Consider the following 23,040-nt stretch of genomic DNA (forward strand, 5'->3'; position numbering starts at 1 on the left):
GCGGCCCGGCTTCACGCAGAACCGAGCTCTGGTGGCCCCCAGGTAAATTGAGTTTGAGACCCCTGCCTTAAGATGAGAACTACTTGCCCGAACTTGCCCCATGTAAAATGAAAAGACTGCCATAATGATATCATCTCATTTTTGTGGCATCACATGAGAATCTCAAATAAAGATGAAACGATTATATTACTTATATCATATCAGTGAAGAAAAAATGCAAAGTAAGATGATGGATTCCAACAACAGGAAAAGTTTCAGTGGTGGTTTTGCAGAGATGAAAAGGTCATGTGACGCTCTCTGGTATGGACCGTATGCATCATCATTAGCCGTCTCGCAAACGCTCGCTGTCATACGTCCAAAGACGATTTCATCAGCGTGCCAAAACAAAGACGATAAAAAGTTAACAAAGCATTTGCACAAATCCAACGGCGGCGTTCCCAGAGATCTACGAGCCGTCAGGAACTTGACAACCACGTCTGAACGCAGATGAAGACGGAGCGCGAGCGGTGTTGCCACCGATCGGGTCTTGTCAGATCTACGAGCTGTCAAGTGACGACTGCATCGGCCTCATCGCTCTTTGGAGGCCGAGAGAGGAAAAGATTAGACGACAACTGTGGTGGTGATGACATACGCAGAGGCTCAGTGAGCCTATTATTATTATAGTATTTGCATGCTCATTTATTAAGCCTAACCCTAAATTCATTTGTTTTGGAGTATATGGTAGAGAAAGCCTTGTTGGAAAATGCAGACCTTTGTTGTAGTTCAGGGGCATCAAATTTGATGTCAGCCTAATTATTTTACTTTTTTATTGTTCAAAACTACACTATTTTCACATACTTTATATGGCTTTGTTGTTTTCTGTCATTGTATATATATATATATATATATATATATATATATTACCTTGGGCATATTGTAATTATGCTGCACCTACATAAGAGTTTAACCTACCTCTTGTGTTAGCTTTCTGGTATCATGGTAATGCTAATGGTTTCATTTCATTAGAACATGCATCAGATTACAATTGAGTGCATCCCATAATCAGTTCACAGTTCCATATGTCCAAAAGGAGTAGGAAGAAGCAAAGCTTATTAAATCTTACCCCTCCATCTGGTACTTTTACAATCAGTAACTGTTACATTTGTTCACTTCCTGCTTTCACAATTAAATTTAATTTAATTTAATTTAATTTAATTAATTTTAATTTTAATTTTAATTTTAATTTTAATTTTAATTTTAATTTTAATTTTAATTTTAATTTTAATTTTAATTTTAATTTTAATTTTAATTTTAATTTTAATTTTAATTTTAATTTTAATTTTAATTTTAATTTTAATTCCTTTTATTTATTCCTTACTTGGTTACTTGGTTTTAATACTTTTGGTGTGGGCATGTAGGCCTTTTTTTGTCACTATACCACTCAATTTTAATTTAAATACTGGGAACCTGTTGCTGAAAACAATAACTTTTTCTACCTTTTCTTGACATTAATATATATGGGTCAAAATTCACCCCAACACCATAGATGTTTCTTTATAGATTAATACTAAAATGAGAAAATAAATAAAACTAATTGATTTAAGACATATGTTCTATATCCCTCAGTAATAGCCAGGTAACAAAAGAATTCAATTTATTAATATGATTCTTTTGAGGTGCAGAGACTGTTGATATTTTTAAAAGAAGATTAAAGACACACTTTTTTAATCAGGCAGGAAAAGTGCTCTACAAATAAAGTTGATTTGATAATCTAGACAATGTTTATATATATATATATATATATATATATATATATATATATATATATATATATATATATATATATATATATAGTAGCATCCTGCTATACACTAACAATACATTAAACAGGTTCATTTTGAAAGACGCGCGTGCACATCAAAAGTCTTCTAAGCAGGAGACAAAAGAGACTTGACAGACACAATTTGTCCTCATCTCGCTCTATCACATCTATATAGCCGCCACAGCAACGTGCGCTCAATAAGTCGCCTTCGACGTGACAGGCATGATGGTTATCGGCGACGACAAGCACCGCCCGCAACCAGAGATGAGACAGATAGCCGCCGAGAGACAAGCATATGGAGGCAAGGAGCATTCGTTCACTCGAATCAGATCACGGTCGGCCGGGTGGAGCCTGACGGATCTCCCTCCACCGCATCTGACAGATGCCAATCATCGGTGTGTGATCACTGGCCGACATCACAGAGCTTTGACTGGCGGCAACGTCAAAGAAGGAAAAGTGATTGATAAATTACAGAGTATAAGCTCTGTGTGTGTCCCTTTAAGAGTTGCTTGCAGATGTCAAAACTGTTTATGACGAAATGCTTTGCAGTCTATTTGCGCAGTGCATTTTCAGTCTCATAGAAGACACATAGATCCTCACAGCTGCACAACACTTACATATGACTGATGGAAAAATACTGGGAGAAAAGAGGAGGAGGCCAACACAACACAAATTTTTTTCACTCACTTACACAAGCTTAAATTTCACTTTCTAGAGCAGGGGTCTCAAACACGCGGCCTGCGGGCCACAATAGTTTGAGGCCCCCGCCTTGATATGAAAGTTTAATGTTTGAGATATATGTTTGATATGGATGCTGTATGGTATCATGTACCCAGACAAAATTATTACGTTTGATTAATGTTCATGTTAAAGGTTAAATAACTGTTAATAATTATCCTCCCTATCGGTGTGGAAGTGGTAAGTTTTTGGCTATTTAAGTTTAAAGGAAATAACTTGAAGGCTACCGTTTAGGTCGCTAGCTCTCTAGTTTGCGAGTTAGCATGTGTCTCAAGACGCTGCAGTTGCACAATATGTTGTAAATAAAAAGAGTATAAATGTGACTATAGTCGTGTTTTGTCATGTCTACAGGGCTCTAATAATGCTTTGTTCATTTTAATCTGAAAAAAATTATTTGTCTACCCACCAACTATATGTGGTTTCTTAAGTTTTTATTATTTGCCGTTTTATTATTATTATTATTATATTTATTTATTACTGATTGATTGATTTTTTTTATTCTTGATTTGTTTATTTATTTTTCATCTTATTTTGTGCAGTGGAATGTTTTATTAGAGCTTTTATTGTAGAAAATCGGAACCAAAGCACTGAAAAAGTTTGTGTATTTTTCTGTTTTTAATAAATGCGTTTGTTTTTTTTTGGAAAACCTGATGCGGCCCAGCCTTGCCCAGACCCTAGCTCCAATGAACCCCAGGTACATTGAGTTTGAGATCCATCCCGAACCGTAAGCCAATCCATATTCCTTTTATTTTTCAATACAATTAGAAACCTTTAAATTCATTCATTCATTTTGTACCGCTTTTGTATCGCAGCTGTCTTCGGGTGAGAGGCGGGGTACACCCTGGACTGGTGGCCAGCCAATCACAGGGCACATATAGACAAACAACCATTCACACTCACATTCATACCTATGGACAATTTGGAGTCGCTAATTAACCTAGCATGTTTTTGGAATGTGGGAGGAAACCGGAGTACCCGAAGAAAACCCACACATGCACGGGGAGAACATGCAAACTCCACACAGAGATAGCCGAGGGTGGAATTGAACCCTGGACTCCTAGCTGTGAGGTCTGCGCGCTAACCACTCGACCGCCGTGCCGCCCAAAACCTTTAAATTAAGCAACAAAAACATGCATGTTAGGTTAATTGACCACTCCAGATTGTCCATGGGTATGAATGTGAGTGTGAATGGTTGTTTGTCTATATGTGCCCTGTGATAGGCTGGCGACCAGTCCAGGGTGTATCCCGCCTCTCGCCCAAAGACAGCTGGGATAGACTCCAGCATATGGATGGATGGATGTTTCCAAAGTGCTGCACAAACTAGTAAAATAATAAATACTAAGAAGTAAAAAAAATAAAAATACCAAATGAATCCAGTCAAACCAATAAAACAAATATTATCTAAAACATTTAATACATTAAAACAACATTAAAAACAATAAATACAAGAAATGGGCAAAATAAAATAAAAAGTGAGACCAATCAAGTAAACCAATCAAAACTAAAAAGACAAAGAGGAGCACACAACTCATGCAGAGTTAAAAGCCAGAAAATAGACAAAGCGTACATAACTGGGGAGAGAGTGCCACAGCTTGGGGGCCAATTACAGAGAAGGCAAGGTCTCCCCTGTGGGGCCAACGCATTAAAAACAAGATATAACATTTTAAAACCAACAAGCAGCCAATGCAGAGAGGAGAGGTTTTTTTGTTTTTTGGTACCCTAAAATGCCATCCCAAAAGTTCTAGACTAACTAGTTTTAAGTGCTATCGTGCATTGTGACTTATTCCAGAATAAAGTGCGTCACAGTAGTCCAGACCTGATGAAAGAATTATTCTCATTAAAGGGGACCTATTATACTTTTTACACTTTTCTTTTCATTCACACTCACATTCATACCTATGGACAATTTGGAGTCACCCACCAATTAACCTAGCATGTTTTTGGAATGTGGGAGGAAACCGGAGTACCCGGAGAAAACCCACGCGTGCACGGGGAGAACATGCAAACCCCACACAGAGATGGCCGAAGATGGAATTGAACCCTGATCTCCCAGCTGTGAGGTCTGCGCGCTAACCACTCGTGCAGTCGGATTCCACAATTTATCACAGCACATCACAATAAATCAATTAATCAATTAATTACAATTAATCACAAAGAAATGCAATTAATCCTGGTAATCATGTGGGCTTGTGTGATTAATCAAAAATTTTTAGTTGTCATTAAAACAAAAAGAGTTAGATCATAGAAAACCCATTCTAAATACAAACTTTAACAGTATTAGAGCCCTGTAGACATGAAATAACACCCCTATAGTCACATTTACATTCATATTACGTCTATAGTAGGGATATAAGAGAGAGATTATTATTATTATTATTATTATTATTATTATTATTATTATTATTATTATTATTATTATTATTATTATTATTATTATTATTATTATTATTATTATTATTATTATTATTGTTATTATTGTTATTATTGCAAATTCAATCAATACATAGCACTAACTAACATAGCAAGTGTTTTATGTAAAAACTTGACAATCAAACACAATGAAAATGATGCAAATACAGTACGAATTGGAGATTGACTGATTGATGAATGATTGATTGACACTTACCTGGATGCGAGGCGTGGTCCAAGGTGGGCTTGTCCCATGAGCCCACTTGTTCCCAGGTGAAGCCATTGGTTCCCAGAGAGACACTGTAGCCACAACTGCTGTACGACTCCTCAAAGTTACAGCCGCCTGCCACAGAGATAACACGGGTCAATCAGCATCAGCATCAGCATCAGCATCAGCATCAGCATCAGCATCAGCATCAGCATCAGCATCAGCATCGGCATCAGAATGATCAAGAACTCATTCCACCCATATGAATCATTCCGGTTTCCCCCACACTGTGGCGCTACACGTTTTGTCGGGGATTGTCTTGAGGGATGTTTTGGCTCCTGAAGCTGCTTCGCCGATGACTGAGAGGCGGACCAAGTGTCAACATGATTAAGTCCCAAATGCTCATCACTACATTGCGCGAAGGCACATTTTTTTCCAGTACATTAGCCTTCTCCGCTAGCCTCCGGCGTCGCGCACGCACCCCACTCCGCTAATTAGGCATATGCTTTGACGCACAGCCCCTTTAATTTGTTGAGAAGCGTTTGAAAATAGAAGCCTCGCTTTAAGTCGTGGAATCAATTAACGCTCGCTTCTTCATGCGCCTCGTTTGCGGCTGCCGGCGTTTGGCAGACGTCGCTCACCGAAATGCGATGGTGTATTCCAGTCCTTGGGCCGTGGCACACCGCAATAGTAAGGTTTATTTTCACACATATAATTGATTGAGGCAGCACGGTGGTCTAGTGGTTAGCGCGGAGACCTCACAGCTAGGAGACCAGGGTTCAATTCCACCCTCGGTTTCTCTGTGTTGAGTTTGCATGTTCTCCACCGTGCATGCGTGGGTTTTCTCCGGGTACTCCGGTTTCCTCCCACATTCCAAAAACACGGCTGGCCAGCCAATCACATGGCACATATAGACAAACAACCATTCACACTCACATTCATACCTATGGACAATTTGGAGTCGCTAATTAACCTAGCATGTTTTTGGAATGTGGGAGGAAACCGGAGTACCCGGAGAAAACCCACGCATGCACGGGGAGAACATGCAAACTCCACACAGAGATGGCTGAGGGTGGAACTGAACTCGGGTCGTCGCGCTGTGTGGCCTGTAGGCAAACCACGTGCACACCGTGCAGCTGGAAAACTAACATTCATTCATTTTCTAACGCTTTTTCCTCTTGAAGGCCGCGGGGGTGCTGGAGCCTATCCCATCTGTCTTTGGGCGAGAGGCGGGGTACATAACTCATTTCAACTGTTGTTTTTATTAACATGTACTCATTTTTTTTTGGCTTAAGTGAAGTTAATGTATTCAATACTTTTTAATCAATTAGTAGAATTTAAAATCTATGAAATTATTTCACGTTATATTACATTTTGAAGATTATAATCTTCAAAAACAATTGTTGATAATATTTATAGAAATAATGGCTAGTGACCGGGTTGCACGGCAGTTAAGTGGTTAGCGCGCAGACCTCACAGCTAGGAGACCAGGGTTCAATTCCACCCATGGCCATCTCTGTGTGGAGTTTGCATGTTCTCCCCGTGCATGCGTGGGTTTTCTCCGGGTACTCCGGTTTCCTCCCACATTCCAAAAACATGCTAGGTTAATTGGCCACTCCAAATTGTCCATAGGTATGAATGTGAGTGTGAATGGTTGTTTGTCTATATGTGCCCTGTGATTGGCTGGCCACCAGTCCAGGGTGTACCCCGCCTCTCATACGAAGACAGCTGGGATAGGCTCAAGCATCGCCGCGACCATCATGAGGAAAAGCGGTTAAAAATGAATGAATGAATGAATGAATGGCTAGTGACCATTAGTCACATGACAACCGTTCTTAAATGTTCCCTACAGGAAGTGAATGAGTACTAAGTACGTATATAATACAGAAGAGGTTTTAACACATTGAAAATGGCGTCGTCACCACATTTTCATGCAGGTTAACGGGAATATCACATTCACGCAAACATGGTGGATGTTGTTACAAGTACTTATGTATAAAAGCAGCAATTTGTAAACAAGTAAAAGTAAATAAATGTAGTTTTCAAGTCGAAGAGTCGACGCTCCCGTGCGGCCTGACAGTCGGCCGCCTTTTAAAGCAAATGTAAAGCGTTAAAGACGTTTGATGAAGACACGCTGATGCCTTCAGGAGCAACACTTGCATCAACGTTCGCATCCACTGTGAGATGAGTGGAAAAATTAAAAAAAACAAAAACCTCCAGCAGTTCAAAAACCAGCAAAACATTTCTCTAACTAGTCGCTACGAATTCATCAATGAGCATAATTAGCATTTATCGCCCCCTCGTTTTCAGTCATCTCATTAGAAAGGAATAGAAATCAAAGACATCTACTTGGATCACTGATGTAAACAGGTGGGGGGGGGCGGCATCAATATTCAACATCATTGCGGTCGGGGGGGCGGGCCCACAGCTATAGCGCAGTTCTACTTTTTGAAGGGGGGCGCAACTCACACACACATGCAAACACATGCAAACACACACACACACAATTAGGATCTATGTCAGGAAAGGGGCGTAATGAAAACGAATGTGATCAGGGAAAATGTTAGCATGTACAACGTACACAAGGACATGCTAATTTATGTGCACATGTGGCACAGATATGGCGGCGGTGGGGGGGGGCGGTGGTGGGGGGCGCTAACGGCATAAAAAGCAGGGCATGAAACACATTCATTTTATTATATTTGACTTCAAGTTCACTCTGATTTATACACAGTTGTTGCAAGTATACTTCTGTCAGTACACTGTATACGTACTCTATAGCACTACTGACAGTACTGCTGTCCCACATCAATTATATATTAAATAGTCTTTTATATATACATTATATATTTTTTAATCTGAGAATCGTCTTTATAGTTTTTTAATATTATTTATGTATTTTATATTTTTTTATTTTATATTATATATATATTATAGATATATTTGATAATTTTTTTTATCATGAAAGCCATGAACACAAAAGCTAACCCCAGGGGTGTTGCTAAAATGCTAAAACAATGCTGGAAAGATGCTAAGAAGTTAGATATATTTCATTTTTGCTGTTCTTTTTTGTTTTCAAGAAAACAACCTGACCGGGTCATTTTTGACCCACTTATGGAAGCTTGGGGTAGTAACACAAAAACTAAAATTTCTTAAAATCTATAAAAGGTTAGTTAAAAATGTGAATGGTATGATAGCAAAAACATGTTTTTTGAGGAATACCTGGACTATGAAAATTTTCATGACGAAGATATTTCAAGAAAACAACCTGACCGGGTCATTTTTGATCCACTTATGGAAGCTTGGGGTAGTAACACAAAAACTAAAATTTCTTAAAATTTATAAAAGGTAAGTTAAAAATGTGAATGGTATGATAGCAAAAACATGTTTTAGGAATACCTGGAATATGAAAATTTTCATTACGAAGATATTTCAAGAAAACAACCTAACCAGGTCATTTTTGACCCACTTATGGAAGGTTGGGGTAGTAACACAAAAACAAAACTTTCTTAAAATGTATAAAAGATAAGTTAAAATGTGAACGGCATGATATCAAAAATATGATTTTTGAGGAATACCTGGAATATGAAATGATAACAATTTTTCATTACAAAGATATTTCAAGAAAATAACCTGACCGGGTCATTTTTGACGCACTTATGGAAGGTTGGGGTAGTAACACAAAAACTAAAATTTCTTAAAATGTATAAAAGGTAAGTTAAAAATGTGAATGGTATGATAGCAAAAACATGTTTTTTGAGGAATACCTGGAATATGAAAATTTTCATGACGAAGATATTTCAAGAAAACAACCTGACCGGATCATTTTTGCCGCACTTATGGAAGGTTGGGGTAGTAACACAAAAACTAAAATTTCTTAAAATGTATAAAAGGTAAGTTAAAAATGTGAATGGTATGATAGCAAAAACATGTTTTTTGAGGAATACCTGGAATACGAAAATTTTCATGACGAAGATATTTCAAGAAAACAACCTGACCGGATCATTTTTGCCGCACTTATGCATCTAAGGGTTAAACATGAATGATGGATGGATGATGGATGACATCCATTAATAGCAGTATGCTATAAATTTACATTAGTGGTGGCTATTGTTATATGTATAATATATATGTTTTATATATATATATATATATACTATAAATATTTGTATTTGTAGCTATTTTTGGAGCCCCTGGCTGACCCTTGGTTGTGTTTTTTATGAAATATGTATCTGTTTTGATGGCTGCAGGCTAAAGGAAGGTCAGTAGGTGATATGTAAAGTATGTGAGCCTAAACAGCCACATGGAAGATATCTCATTAGACTCGTCTCATTTATTCTTTAACAACAACAACCATAAACATCTTATGAATATTCACATGAACTGAAGTGCTCATGGAAGTCACGCAAGCAAACACACACACACACACACACACACCCTGCAGTGTTTTGAATCCCCCCATCGTCTCCGTGCACTGATCCCCCTCGCTACCCCTGAGGCAGCCGTGCATCCATCAGAGGCCTTCACGTGCAGATACAGATAACGCGCGGCGACGCAACACAGCGAGTCAAAAAGTAGCGCCGAATCCATGAGACCAGACCAGACCAGACTAGACGAGGCCTGCAGCCAAGAGCCAGAAAGAGTCTGTTTACTGCTCGCTTACATCACATCCTAACTCTGTGTGTGTGCGTTTGTGTGTGTGTGTGCATGTGTGCGCCAGGAGTACGGGGGGGGGGGGCAGATGGCATAAGTCAGCATATGCTTTAAAGCAACTTAATGGGAATATTTAAAGGCATCACCATGTTTGCTGACAGCTGATTTAATAACTGTTAACAAAGAGGCGCCAAGGGAACGTGCAGTAAGAAATACACACTCACACACACACACACAACATCTAAATGTCATTTACCACTACCCCAATAAATGTGAGTGAAAAAAAGACAGGCTTTCTTGTCTTGTAATACCACTGTCACCCTCTGGGGAAAACAGTGAGTGTTTGAGGCTGTGATAGGCTATGGATTTAATAAAATTAATTATATCAACTCATATTCTAGCTTATTGTTGCTTAATTGAACACATTTAAAGAGTTCTTACAAAATTTTAATTTTGTATCATAGTACATTAAATCTATTCAATAATTTTGAATGTCACTTTGTTGCTATCATTTTTCTGTGTCTTACCCAAAAAGGCTTCACGGTGGACCAGTGGTTAGCATGCAGGCCACATAGCTAGGAGACCCGAGTTCAATTCCACCCTCGGCCATCTCCGTGGGTTTTCTCCGGGTACTCCGGTTTCCTCCCACATTCCAAAAACATGCTAGGTTAATTGCCGACTACAAATTGTCCATAGGTATGAATGTGAGTGTGAATGGTTGTTTGTCTATATGTGCCCTGTGATTGGCTGGCCACCAGTCCAGGGTGTACCCCGCCTCTCACCCAAAGACAGCTGGGATAGGCTCCAGCACGCCCGCGAAATGAATGAATAATCATTAATTATATTCAATATTTTTTGTTAAAAATGTGGGATCAGGAGGACACAGGCAAAGGAAACACCAGTTTCCTGAGGAAAACGGGGGGGGGGGGTTAATCAGTATGGTATGTGCGCTTGTGTGCGTATTTGTGTGTGTGTGTGTGAGAGAGCGGGCGAAAGAAAGGCTTACTCGCTGGCCAAACGTTTTCAAGAAGGTTGTGTTGGCACTTTAATTAACTGCAACATGAATTGGGGTACCGGGGGGGGGGGGGGGGGCATTACCTTGTAACCTTTAGTTCTGCATGAGGGAACACACAATACAATGTCAACACTCATCACTACTACACACACACACACTTGATTAGATTCATGCTGCTGTAATTGTTTTTCTGCCTCCAAAAACGGGGATCATGTTAACCTTTGACAGGAACACAAAGCTGTTGAGGTTGACCTCAATCTTAGACACATCGAAAGGCCGTCTAATCCACTTTGATACTAATGTCTCACACACACACGCACACACACACACATACAGAGAGATCAGGTCCTGTCACTATAGTAGAGTTCCTGTGGTGTTGAGGATTAAATGTGTGTTAAATGTGGTATATGTCTGCATATATAAATATATACACTGTGTGTGTTTGTGTATAATATATAATATATAATACATAATACATAATACATAATACATAATATATAATATATAATATATAATATATAATATATAATATATAATATAGAATATATAATATATAATATATAATATATAATATATAATATATAATATATAATATATAATATATAATATATAATATATAATATATAATATATAATATATAATATATAATATATAATATATACTACTAGTCAGGGAGTAAGGCTGCATTCTGCTTTAACACCACCTTTTCATTTGCAAACATTTGAAAATGTGTGTTATGAAATATAACAGCATTGTTATTGTTATTCAAGCTCGCGTGTAAGCAAACACTCACGAGACCAGTCAACGTGCGCTTTATTTATCCGCCTGCACGTCCCAGCAGCACTGCAGTGTGTGTGTGTGTGTGTGTGTGCGTCTGTGTGTGCGTGTGTGTGTGTGACATAAAAAAGCAGGAGCTAATCATCTTGAACTGACAAATTTTACGAGTTTGCTGCTTTTTTACTGAGCTATTCATCATTTTACAGCAGCCTTGGAAAGCAAAAGGATTTTTACTGGATAGTTTTGTTTTTTGTTTTTTTTTAACCAAGCACATAAAAGCAAAAAAAGACAACAAAAAAGAAAGAATGGAATAAAAATCTGAGCAGCATTGCCATATATGCATAATTGTCTTGTTAACTTCTGTGAATTGATTTGAACGCTATGATGACCTTAAGTAAAAATATCACAGATTCATGGTTTAACCATATTATACTTAAAGTACTTAAAAATGTCTTATTTTGAAATATCACATCTCCACACTTGGTGACCCTCGATGTGAGTAATATGTCGACTGACAACAGTGACCGCAGATGGACAGTATCGATGGAATGACAACATGAGTGCCTCCATCAAGTTCTGCCGGCGGTGCCTTGGTTAACATCATTAATCCATAACAGAAGGTCCGACTCAAACCAAATTGAATTTTAACCAAAGCCAATTTTCCCATAGAAAATAATGTCAATCCAGTGAATCTATTTCAGAAGAAAATGTTAACATAAAATACATTTCATAGTCAATAAGTGTATTTTTATATGCAGAAAATTATACAAAAATAATAACAAATGAATGGACAACTGAACATTTAACGAGGATAGCGAGGATACGTGTGCTATGTTTGACTCCCAGCTGCAAACATGTTAAAGTAAGTTGAATGTTTATGTTTTGAGCCACCTCGTGCGGTCCATGTATTTTGTTATGTGGCCAAGTAAAATCCGACATAAACAAACACTGTTGCTCTAAAATGGCACCCACTGCCCACAAATTGATCTTCGTCGTGTGATCCAAGATGGTGGTGTAAACAAATCAGATGGTATTTTGGACACTAAAAAAAAACACAAACATTTTAGCAAACATGTTGGATGTTAACCAAAGAACACACTAACCAGGGCGGATGTTAACCGAGATACTGCTGTAAATCCACATTATACAACATATAAAACTCTACGAAGACACACCTCTTGTCACACCGGCGCTGCGTACTAAAGAGGTAGCTAATGTCACTGCTAGTTATGCCATGACAAATAATTTGCACAACTTTGGCGACACATCTCACACCTGTGGTTTCAGCACATCAAAACCCAGTTCCAACTGTCAGGAATAACACGGGACATGACAAAGTCTCCCCTTTCTCATACAATAGGACCGCATGATGGACTATTCTAGCAAATTTAAAAACGTACCTTTTTCATACTGGGGCATACCATAACCCATTAAATCCCAGCAATTTTGGGATTTTTCAAGGCTCACAGAATATCGTGTCCTCCGGATATATAAACATGGTATGTACTAAAAAGGCTTTTTGGGAAACAATACATTTCAATCATAATTTTCAATCTTAACAAATTTAGCCCTCTATATTTTTCCAAAGTGTGTAAAAAAAAAACATAACACCATGAACGATTTACAATTGAGTAAGGACCTTGAGTAAGGACCTCAAACAATGCACAACGATGAGCCAATTCAAGAAACAATACAAGCAGTTGATGTTTGCTAAATACAAGGATGAAGAGTCTTGAACCAGTCAAGAAGCAAAGCTTATTAAATCCTACCCCTCCATCTGGTACTTTGACAATCAGTAACTGTTACATTTGTTCACTTCCTGCTTTCCATAATACAGTTTAAGTTTTTTTGTTTGTTTGTTTGTTTTAATAATGTACCTCGTACCGAAGTACAAGGTGATATGAGCATCCAATGACATAATGGGTACCATAGTAAGTGTCAATATAGTGATATATATAGCACATCATGACTGGTTCAAGACTCTTCATCCTTGTATTTAGCAAACATCAACTGCTTGTATTGTTTCTTGTATTTCTACTATGGTACCCATTATGTCATTGTATGGTCACATCACTTTGTACGAGGTGCATTATTTAAAAAAAAGAAAAAAAAAGAAAAAAACCTTAAACTGTATTATGGAAAGCAGGAAGTGAACAAATGTAACAGTTACTGATTGTAAAAGTACCAGATGGAGGAGTAGGACTCCTTTTGGACATGTGGAACTGTGAACTGATTATTGGATGCACTCAATTGTAATCTGATGCATGTTCAAATGAAATAAAACCATTACCATTACCATTACCATTACCATTACCATTACCATTACCATTACCATTACCATTACCATTACCATTACCATTACCATTACCATTACCATTTTGCAACCATCAATACATCTTTGGTAGAGAATGACTTAACAGCAGCCTACACTCCATCACTCCAAGTAAGACCATATAGAACCAGCTAGTCCATTAGGCAATATCGGAGAAGGCTAAAGGCGATGTGGGAAAAAAAAAAACAGGAAAAAATTCATCAAGAAAAAAAAAAGCACACTATGGAAATGTACCCACTTATGCATGTCAAAGCAGCAGGTGGCGCTATAGCAATCAGAAGCATGAAGAAAGTCATTTGCAGAAAACACAACATGACAGCAAATGGAGGATGAAAAATAGTTTGATGTTTCCATTGGTGATCATGTTAGGTGTATTTCACACACACACACACACACACACACACACACACACACACACGTGTTTTAACCACCTGAGGTCACAGTGGTGAAAGCGGGTCATACTGGGGGTGCGGTCCAAAGAGCAAGGACAGTCATGGCCGAGGGCATGAATGTGTATTTTTATATTTATACTTTTAGACAGGTGCATGCACCTTTCAGCACTGGCCCCATTTTTCCCTCCTCACACACACAGGGACTTCCATTGGCCTATTTGACAGTCTAATGTTTGCTAAGCTGTCACTGACCTTGGAGCAGACTGTCAAGTACACTAATTGAACTGCTAACGAGGTCTTGTGTATTGTATGCACTACTGTATGTGCGTACTTCAGAGTACACACCAAAGTCTGTACATTCAACTTGATTCAATGGCCCTGCCTTCCAAACAAGGAAACACAGTCCTTTACTTATTTTTACACTTTTACATGAATAAAAGTCTGATGACAGCCACAGTTTGACACTGGAACAGATTATTTCTGTAGGCCTGATGCTGAGATACCTCAGCTTTACAATGTTTGAGTGTGTAATGCTAATGGTTTTATTTCATTTGAACATGCATCAGATTACAATTGAGTGCATCCCATAATCAGTTCACAGTTCCACATTTCCAAAAGGAGTAGGAAGAAGCAAAGCCTATTAAATCCTACCCCTCCATCTGGTACTTTTACAATCAGGAACTGTTACATTTGTTCACTTCCTGCTTTCCATAATACAGTTTAGGGTTGTTGTTTTTTTTAATAATGCACCTCGTACCGAAGTACAAGGTGATATGACCATACAATGACATAATAGTAGAAATACAAGAAACAATAGAAGCAGTTGATGTTTGCTAAATACAAGGATGAAGAGTCTTGAACCAGTCATGATGTGCTATATATATCACTATACTGACACTTACTATGGTACCCATTATGGCATTGGATGCTCATATCACCTTGTACTTCGGTACGAGGTACATTATTAAAAAAAACAAACAAAAAAAAACTTAAACTGTATTATGGAAAGCAGGAAGTGAACAAATGTAACAGTTAGTGATTGTAAAAGTACCAGGTGGAGGGGTAGGATTTAATAAGCTTTGCTTCTTCCTACTCCTTTTGGACATGTGGAACTGTGAACTGATTATGGGATGCACTCAATTGTAATCTGATGCATGTTCAAATGAAATAAAACCATTACCATTACCATAGTAAGTGTCAACATAGTGATATATATAGCACATCATGACTGGTTCAAGACTCTTCATCCTTGTATTTAGCAAACATCAACTGCTTGTATTGTTTCTTGAATTGGCTCATCGTTGTGCATTGTTTGATTTCCTTACTCAATCCATTCCATAATTTGATTCCACATACTGAAATGCTATGGCTAGCATAACGTAGTCCTAGCATAGAAGTGTTTCAAATGTACTTCTTCCCTGAGATCATATTTCTCCTCTCTTGTAGAGAAGTATTGGATGACATTTTTAGCTAATTGGTTATTTTTAGCCTTATGCATTATTTTAGCTGTTTGAAGATGAACTATATCAGCAAGTTGAAGTATTTGTGATTTTAGAAATAAGGAGTTAGTATGTTCTCTGTAGGCGGCATTATGAATTATCCTTACTGACCTTTTTTGCAGTACATTTAGCGAGTGAAGATTGCTTTTATAGTTATTAGCCCATATTTCCACACAATAAGTAAGATATGGTAGAACCAGAGAGCAATAAAGAGTGTGGAGTGATTTCTGATTGAGAACAAATTAACTCTCTGAGTGTGTTTTTTTTATTTATTTATTTAGTATTTTTTTAGCACAGCAGCTACAGATTCCGGGGTGTCACGGTGAGTTGGAGGGGAGGAGGGGGGTTAATTGATTGACAGCCGGTCTAGACCGAAGCGCTCGAGTGGAACAGTCACACACACACTCTAGCATACAAAGAAACACAAAGACCACAGGGACTTCTCTTCACCTCCACTTGTTTGCTATGACAGCCTTCAAAACACACACACACACACACACACACACACTTCCCATAACCTCCTTCATCGGCACAGACAGCTTTCCTCTGACTCGGGTCAGAACACCAACTTGTAAAAGCCCAAGGACACTTTCACTCTCTTCCACTTGTCCTAACTACTTCTCAGACACACACACACGCGTACAAGTGAAAGAGTAAAGGTGAGATTGCATGATTGCTGTACGGAAGATGTGGAATTTTTGGAATGTGGGAATTTGTTAGTTAGTGAATTCATGATGTTGGAATGGCTTGAATTGGTTAAGAAAGGTTTTTTACAGTTTCCATGTGGATTTTGTAAAATTCGTCCATTTATTTTCAATGGGAATACATTTGTGCAGAGTGGTGGAAAAATGCGGGAATTTAGGACAATTTGACTCTGTTATGAAATTTGGAAACAGTAAGAATTCTTAAGATGAAAAGGAAATGTGTGTTCTGGAAAATGTGGAATTTTGAGAAAGGTGAGAATTTGGCAAATGAGGGAAATTAAGCGGAATTTTTTCATGTAGGTCTTGGAAAAGTTGTCAGTTGTTTTTCAAAGTGAATATATTTGTGTGGTGGGAAATGTGGAATTGCGGAAAATGCAGGAATTTTTTCAAATGTGTCAATTGATGGACCATGGTGTCTCAAATAAGTTTTTTTTAAATCTTCATAGGATTTGGGATCTTCCGATCAGGATTTAATGCTGCTAATACCGATCCCGATCATCAATGAGTGAAATCGTTTGATGCCAGTATCGATCATCCATCAGTGAAATTGTCCAATACTGATACCAATACCGATCCCGATCATCCATGAGTGAAATTGTCCAATACCGATTCCGATCATCCATGAGTGAAATCATCCGATCACGATCATCAATGAGTGAAATCATCTGATACCAATCCCAATCATCAATTAGTGAAATCGTCCAATACCAGTATCGATCATCCATGAGTGAAATTGTCCAATACCAATACCGATCCCGTTCATCAATGAGTGAAATAGTCCCATACCAATACCGATCCATGATCATCTATGAGTGAAATTGTCCAATACCAAGACCAATACCGATCATTCATGGTGAAATCATCCAATACCAATACTAATACCGAGCCTGATCATCTATGAGTGAAATAGTCCGATACCAATACCGATCCTGATCATCTATGGGTGAAATTGTCCAATACAGATACCAATACCGATCATTCATGAGTGAAATCCGATACCAATATCGAGCCTGATCATCAATGAGTGAAATTGTCCGATACCAATACCGATCATCCATTAGTGAAATTGTGCAATACCGATTCCGATCATCCATGAGTGAAATCATCCGATCACAATCATCAATGAGTGAAATCATCTGATACCAATACCGATCCCGATCATCAATGAGTGAAATCGTCCAATGCCAGTATCGATCATCCATGAGTGAAATTGTCCAATACTGATACCAATACTGATCCCGATCATCAATGAGTGAAATAGTCCGATACCAATACCGATCCTGGTCATCTATGAGTGAAATTGTCCAATACCGATCGTTCATGAGTGAAATCATCCGATACCAATACCGTGCCTGATCATCGAGTGAAATTGTCTGATACCAATACCGATCATTCGTGAGTGAAATCATCCGATACAGAGACCAATACCGAGCCTGATTATTGAGTGAAATTGTCTGATACCAATACCGATCCCAATCATCCATGAGTGAAATTGTCCAATACCGATTCCGATCATCCATGAGTGAAATCATCCGATCACGATCATCAATGAGTGAAATCATCTGATACCAATACCGATCATCCATGAGTGAAATCATCCGATCACGATCATCAATGAGTGAAATCATCTGATACCAATACCGATCATCCATGAGTGAAATCATCCGGTACCAATACCGAGCCTGATCATCAATGAGTGAAATTGTCCGACACCAATACCAATCCCGATCATCCATGAGTGAAATTGTCCAATACCGATTCCGATCATCCATGAGTGAAATTGTCCAATACCGATTCCGATCATCCATGAGTGGAATCGTCCAATACGATACCAATCCCGATACCAATCCCGATCATGCATGAGTGAAATTGTCCAATACCGATTCCGATCATCCATGAGTGGAATCGCCCGATACCGATACCAATCCCGATCATCCATGAGTGAAATTGTCCAATACCGATCATCCATGAGTGAATTTGTCCAATACCGACACCAATACCAATCATCCATGAGTGGAATCGTCCGATACTGATACCAATCCCGATCATCCATGAGTGAAATTGTCCAATACCAATACCCATACTGATCATGATCATCCATGAGACAAGCTGATTGGTGGAGGGAATCGTTGTTTTAAAGCAAGTATTGGCCGATATCGATACCATCCTTTTTTCACTGAAAGCAGCCGATACCGATCGGAACATCCCTAATTAGGATGGTTTGAATCGGTTTGAGATAGGCAGAAGTAGTAAGAATTCTTAGGATTAAACAATTGGGGGGAAAGTGGGAAATGATGAATGATTTGATGCTAAAATAGTTGGAATGGGTTGAGAAATATGGGAAAATGCCATGATGGTGATGAAAATGTGGAATTCAGTGCAAAACCAAAAATTTTGTGTATGTCAAAAATGAAGAAGGTGTCATTTTCATCATATGTATAATTCTAATGAAGACCTGACCTTGTGGAACTGATGTATTCGTCAGTCAGTTTAGTGACAAATTGTCCGATTGATCATCAACTTTGACACCACGCCCCACCCACATCTTATGGAACGCCCTAAAATCCTTCTTAATATAAGTATAATATCAATCGTCTGTCTAGTATCCAGGATATTCATTTGGGTTCCTTTGGTCTCTGCCCAAATTTGCTGCCAGAAACCAAAATGGCTGACTTTCTGTTTGTTTTGAAACATGGGTTACTGAGGCATGTTGTCAAAGTTTAAAAGTTTAAAGAGGGAACTACTGAGTGAATTTGGGGGGTTCGTGTTCAGTTATTATTGTCAAAACTGACATGCTTGCAATTTTTTGTGATTTTTCATGAATATTAAGGTCCTAAAAATACAAGAAAAGTAGCAAAATGCATACAGTACAATAAAAAATAAGAATAAACATAGCAGTTTTAGGAAAGGCCTTTGTCTGTGCTCAGGCACCTAAGACTTGGTGTTCAGTGTCAAATATGTTCTTAGATCGTTGCCCATATCGCCAGCCTTAAAAGATCTCCTCTCCGAACTTTTCAAAGAAGGCCACCACATGTCTCCTCCTCCAGATTGCCAGCATTGAAGTCACTGACTCGGAATAACGCCGGAGATCACGATCACGCACGTGTGCTCCTGCAGCACGTTAGTGTCTTTGCAGCTGTTTCACACTCATTGACCACTTAGCAACCAACCATGCTAACATGCTAACAACCCACTGCTATCTTTGTGCCTCACGCCTCATTTAGCATCAAGAACATTTGGGCATCGGCTCATGGAGGCTCCACCAAAGATCCTTTTTACTCTTTGTCACAATGCTAACCTTGATTAGCATCCATTAATATTTTTTTCCAATTCAGTCTTATAGACAGTGATCCCTCATTCATCACAATTAATTGGTCCCAGTCAATTCCTTATTTGTGAATTGAATATTCTGGTAGTTAGGGCATAGAAAATCTGTTTACCACCTTCTAAATACATTTTTAACATCATTAGAGGTCTCTATACATGAAATAGCACCCCTATAGTCACTTTTACACTCCTATTAACCAATATAGTAGACATAATTGAGAAATAACATAGACAGACATTAGCACTGAGAAAGTTTGTTGTTCTTTTCTGTTTTTGTACAGTACTTTGTGAGGTCTCTATTGTCTCATTAATGTAATCACGGCTCTACATTAAAAACAAAAATGGGGAATCCTTGAGGTGAGAACTACTTGGCATCAGTACATCGTTATTGTCGAGCCCCGGTAACATTACTGACACCCAGTGGCCATTGTAGAATACTAAATACCATCGCAACATCTTTGAATCCTCTGAATGCCTTGTATTTTTCCCATTTTTATGCTTGAAAATGCTTCATTTAAGCCTAAAATATTAATACTAATAAAATATATTTATATTTATTATTTATTAATATTTTATAAATGCTATCATTTATTAATATTTTATAAATGCTATCATTTATTAATGTTAATGTTAATGTTAATGTTAATGTTAATGTTAATGTTAATGTTAATGTTAATGTTAACATTCATATTCATATTCATATTCATACTCATATAGTTATATTTATATTTATGTTTATTATGTATTAATATTTTAATATCATTTATTAATATTTAATATTAATATTAATTATATAGTACTATTAATTAAATATATTTCTATTTATCCTTTATAATAATTAATATTAATATTCATATTAATACTTATTTATAAAATAATAAATTATTTTTTGTCAATTATTATTCATTCATTCATTCATTCATTCATTTTCTACCACGAGCGACAAAGTAGAGGGATAGACAGTCGAGATTATCATCAAAATATCAATTTTACTCTTTATTTAAGAGTGCACATCCAATATGTCAACACAGGAAATAGCATTTGTTTATTTTGTCAATCTACTGCTATTACAATCTTTTGGCGTAAGAGAATATTTGCACAAATATGATGAAATATGAAATATGACATCCACGTCCGCTGAATCAAACATGCATAAACACAAAGCAAGCAGTGCTTCAACAGTGCATAGATAAGTACTCCACTCATTACCATGCGGCACCTGGTTGATGCTACTTGTGGAGATTTGCTTGTTTTTCCTCTCTTGACTGATGGTGTGTGAGCGAAGAAGGACAAAAAGGTAAAGAAAGACACGGAGGAGAGTAGGAAGGAATGATCAATAAGTCAGATCAGTATTAATGAGAATTAACCTCGGACTTGCGCTCATCCTGGGAAAACACGGGAACGCAGCGCTGATTGCAAATGTCATGGAGCGTCTTTACCCCATACTGTGCGTGTTTGCGTGTCAGTCATTTATTTGGACATTCACAGCATGAACACACACCATCAGAATTCCATGACAGCGTACTATGTTGTTTTCCGCACAATGGGCAGCAATCAGTGCTGCCTATCACACACACACACACACATTTATATCTATAGATTAGCATGATATAAAAATGCAATAAAGTCTTCAACTGGTTAGTGACAACAATGAGTGCAATAAAGCATGTTGGCCTCATTTGCATCTCATTAGCATACAAGGCCAGCTCAACAAGGACACAATGTTGCTCAAAGGCAGCGTGTCAAAATCATGTGGATTCATGCTCATCACGACGGATGCCTTTTGAGCACCAGTGTGACCCGCCGCCTCGGTCGGCTCGGGTCAGATATTAAAAGTCAGCGAGGCCCTTGTTCGGACACAGAAGCCTTCCCGAAGTTCAGCTGAGGATGGAAACGACGTAAGGCAGGGGTCTCAAACACGCGGCCCGTGGCCCGCGGGCCAAATGTGGCCCGCAAGATACTAGTTTGAGGCCCCCGCCTTGATATGAAAGTTTAATGTTAGAGCGGCCCGCGCAAGTTTGATATGGATGCTGTATGGTATCATGTACCCAGAAAAAATTATTACCTTTGATTAATGTTCATGTTAAAGGTTAAATAACTGTTAATAGTTATCCTCCCTACCGGTGTGGAAGTGGTAAGTTTTGGGCTATTTAAGTTTAAAGGAAATAACTTGAAGGCTACCGCTTAGGTCGCTAGCTCTCTAGTTTACGAGTTAGCATGTGTCTCAAGACCCTGCAGTTGCGCAATATGTTGTAAATAAAAAGAGTATAAATGTGACTATAGTCGTGTTTTGTCATGTCTACAGGGCTCTAATAATGCTTTGTTCATTTTAATCTGAAAAAAATAATTTGTCTACCCACCAACTAATAAAGTTTTTATTATTTGCCGTTTTGTTATTATTATTATATTTATTTATTACTGATTGATTGATTTTCTTTATTCTTGATTTGTTTATTTTTCATCTTATTTTGTGCAGAAAAATAAAAATTAAGATATTTGAGAACAGTGGAATGTTTTATCAGAGCTTTTATTGTAGAAAATTGGAACCAAAGCACTGAAAAAGTTTGTATATTTTTCTGTTTTTAATAAATGCGTTTTTTTTTGGTTTTTTTTGAAAACCTGATGCGGCCCAGCCTTGCCCAGACCCTAGCTCCAGTGGCCCCCAGGTAAATTGAGTTTGAGACCCCTGACGTAAGGACTTTGACCTTTCGGCTCAGTTTCCTATTTGACTTGGCGATGATTTAAAATGAAGAGATTTAAGCGCTCATTAGGAAAACACACACACACAGTCAGTCCACAGGGGGCCGTGTATGTGCGACAGTGACATTAAATCACTGCACAATATTTACCTCACACAACCAATTAACTCACTCCTCGGTGTGTGTGTGTGTGTGTGTGTGTGTGAGAGAGAGAGAGAGAGAGAGAAAGCGAGAGAAGCTAACAAGGCCTGCCTCATTGTCTTACCCTCTTGAGGCCCGATTAACCTTTGCACACACCAGGCTCCTTGATTAGCAACCATGCTAACACTTACAGTAATGCTATCTCTATTTGTTTACCACTGGCTCTATTTTCAAGTCAATGCTAATGCTAATGTGAGGGTGCCAACATGAGGACGCACTAAAACTTTGTGATGTTTTGAAGTTGGCAGAAAGAGAGTTGGAAATTCACAGCACCTCAGCATGATG

The 23,040-nt window shown here is 38.1% G+C and overlaps 1 protein-coding gene across 13 annotated transcripts in view; it reads right to left on the reverse strand.

The window, feature by feature from the left end:
- Window positions 1-23,040, reverse strand: part of ptprt (protein tyrosine phosphatase receptor type T) — a 230,143-nt gene that overhangs the window by 201,697 nt on the left and 5,406 nt on the right. For all 13 annotated transcript variants that reach the window (XM_058054365.2, XM_058054362.2, XM_058054361.2 and 10 more), the window contains exon 2: window positions 5,166-5,291. In XM_058054365.2, coding sequence (XP_057910348.2) covers window positions 5,166-5,291 — 126 coding nt within the window. The remainder of the gene's footprint in view (window positions 1-5,165; window positions 5,292-23,040) is intronic.

This window comes from Doryrhamphus excisus, linkage group LG18 (genome assembly GCF_037039965.1).
Source record: "Doryrhamphus excisus strain RoL-2023G ecotype Guam linkage group LG18, RoL_Dexc_Guam_v1.1, whole genome shotgun sequence".
NCBI lineage: Eukaryota > Metazoa > Chordata > Actinopteri > Syngnathiformes > Syngnathidae > Doryrhamphus > Doryrhamphus excisus.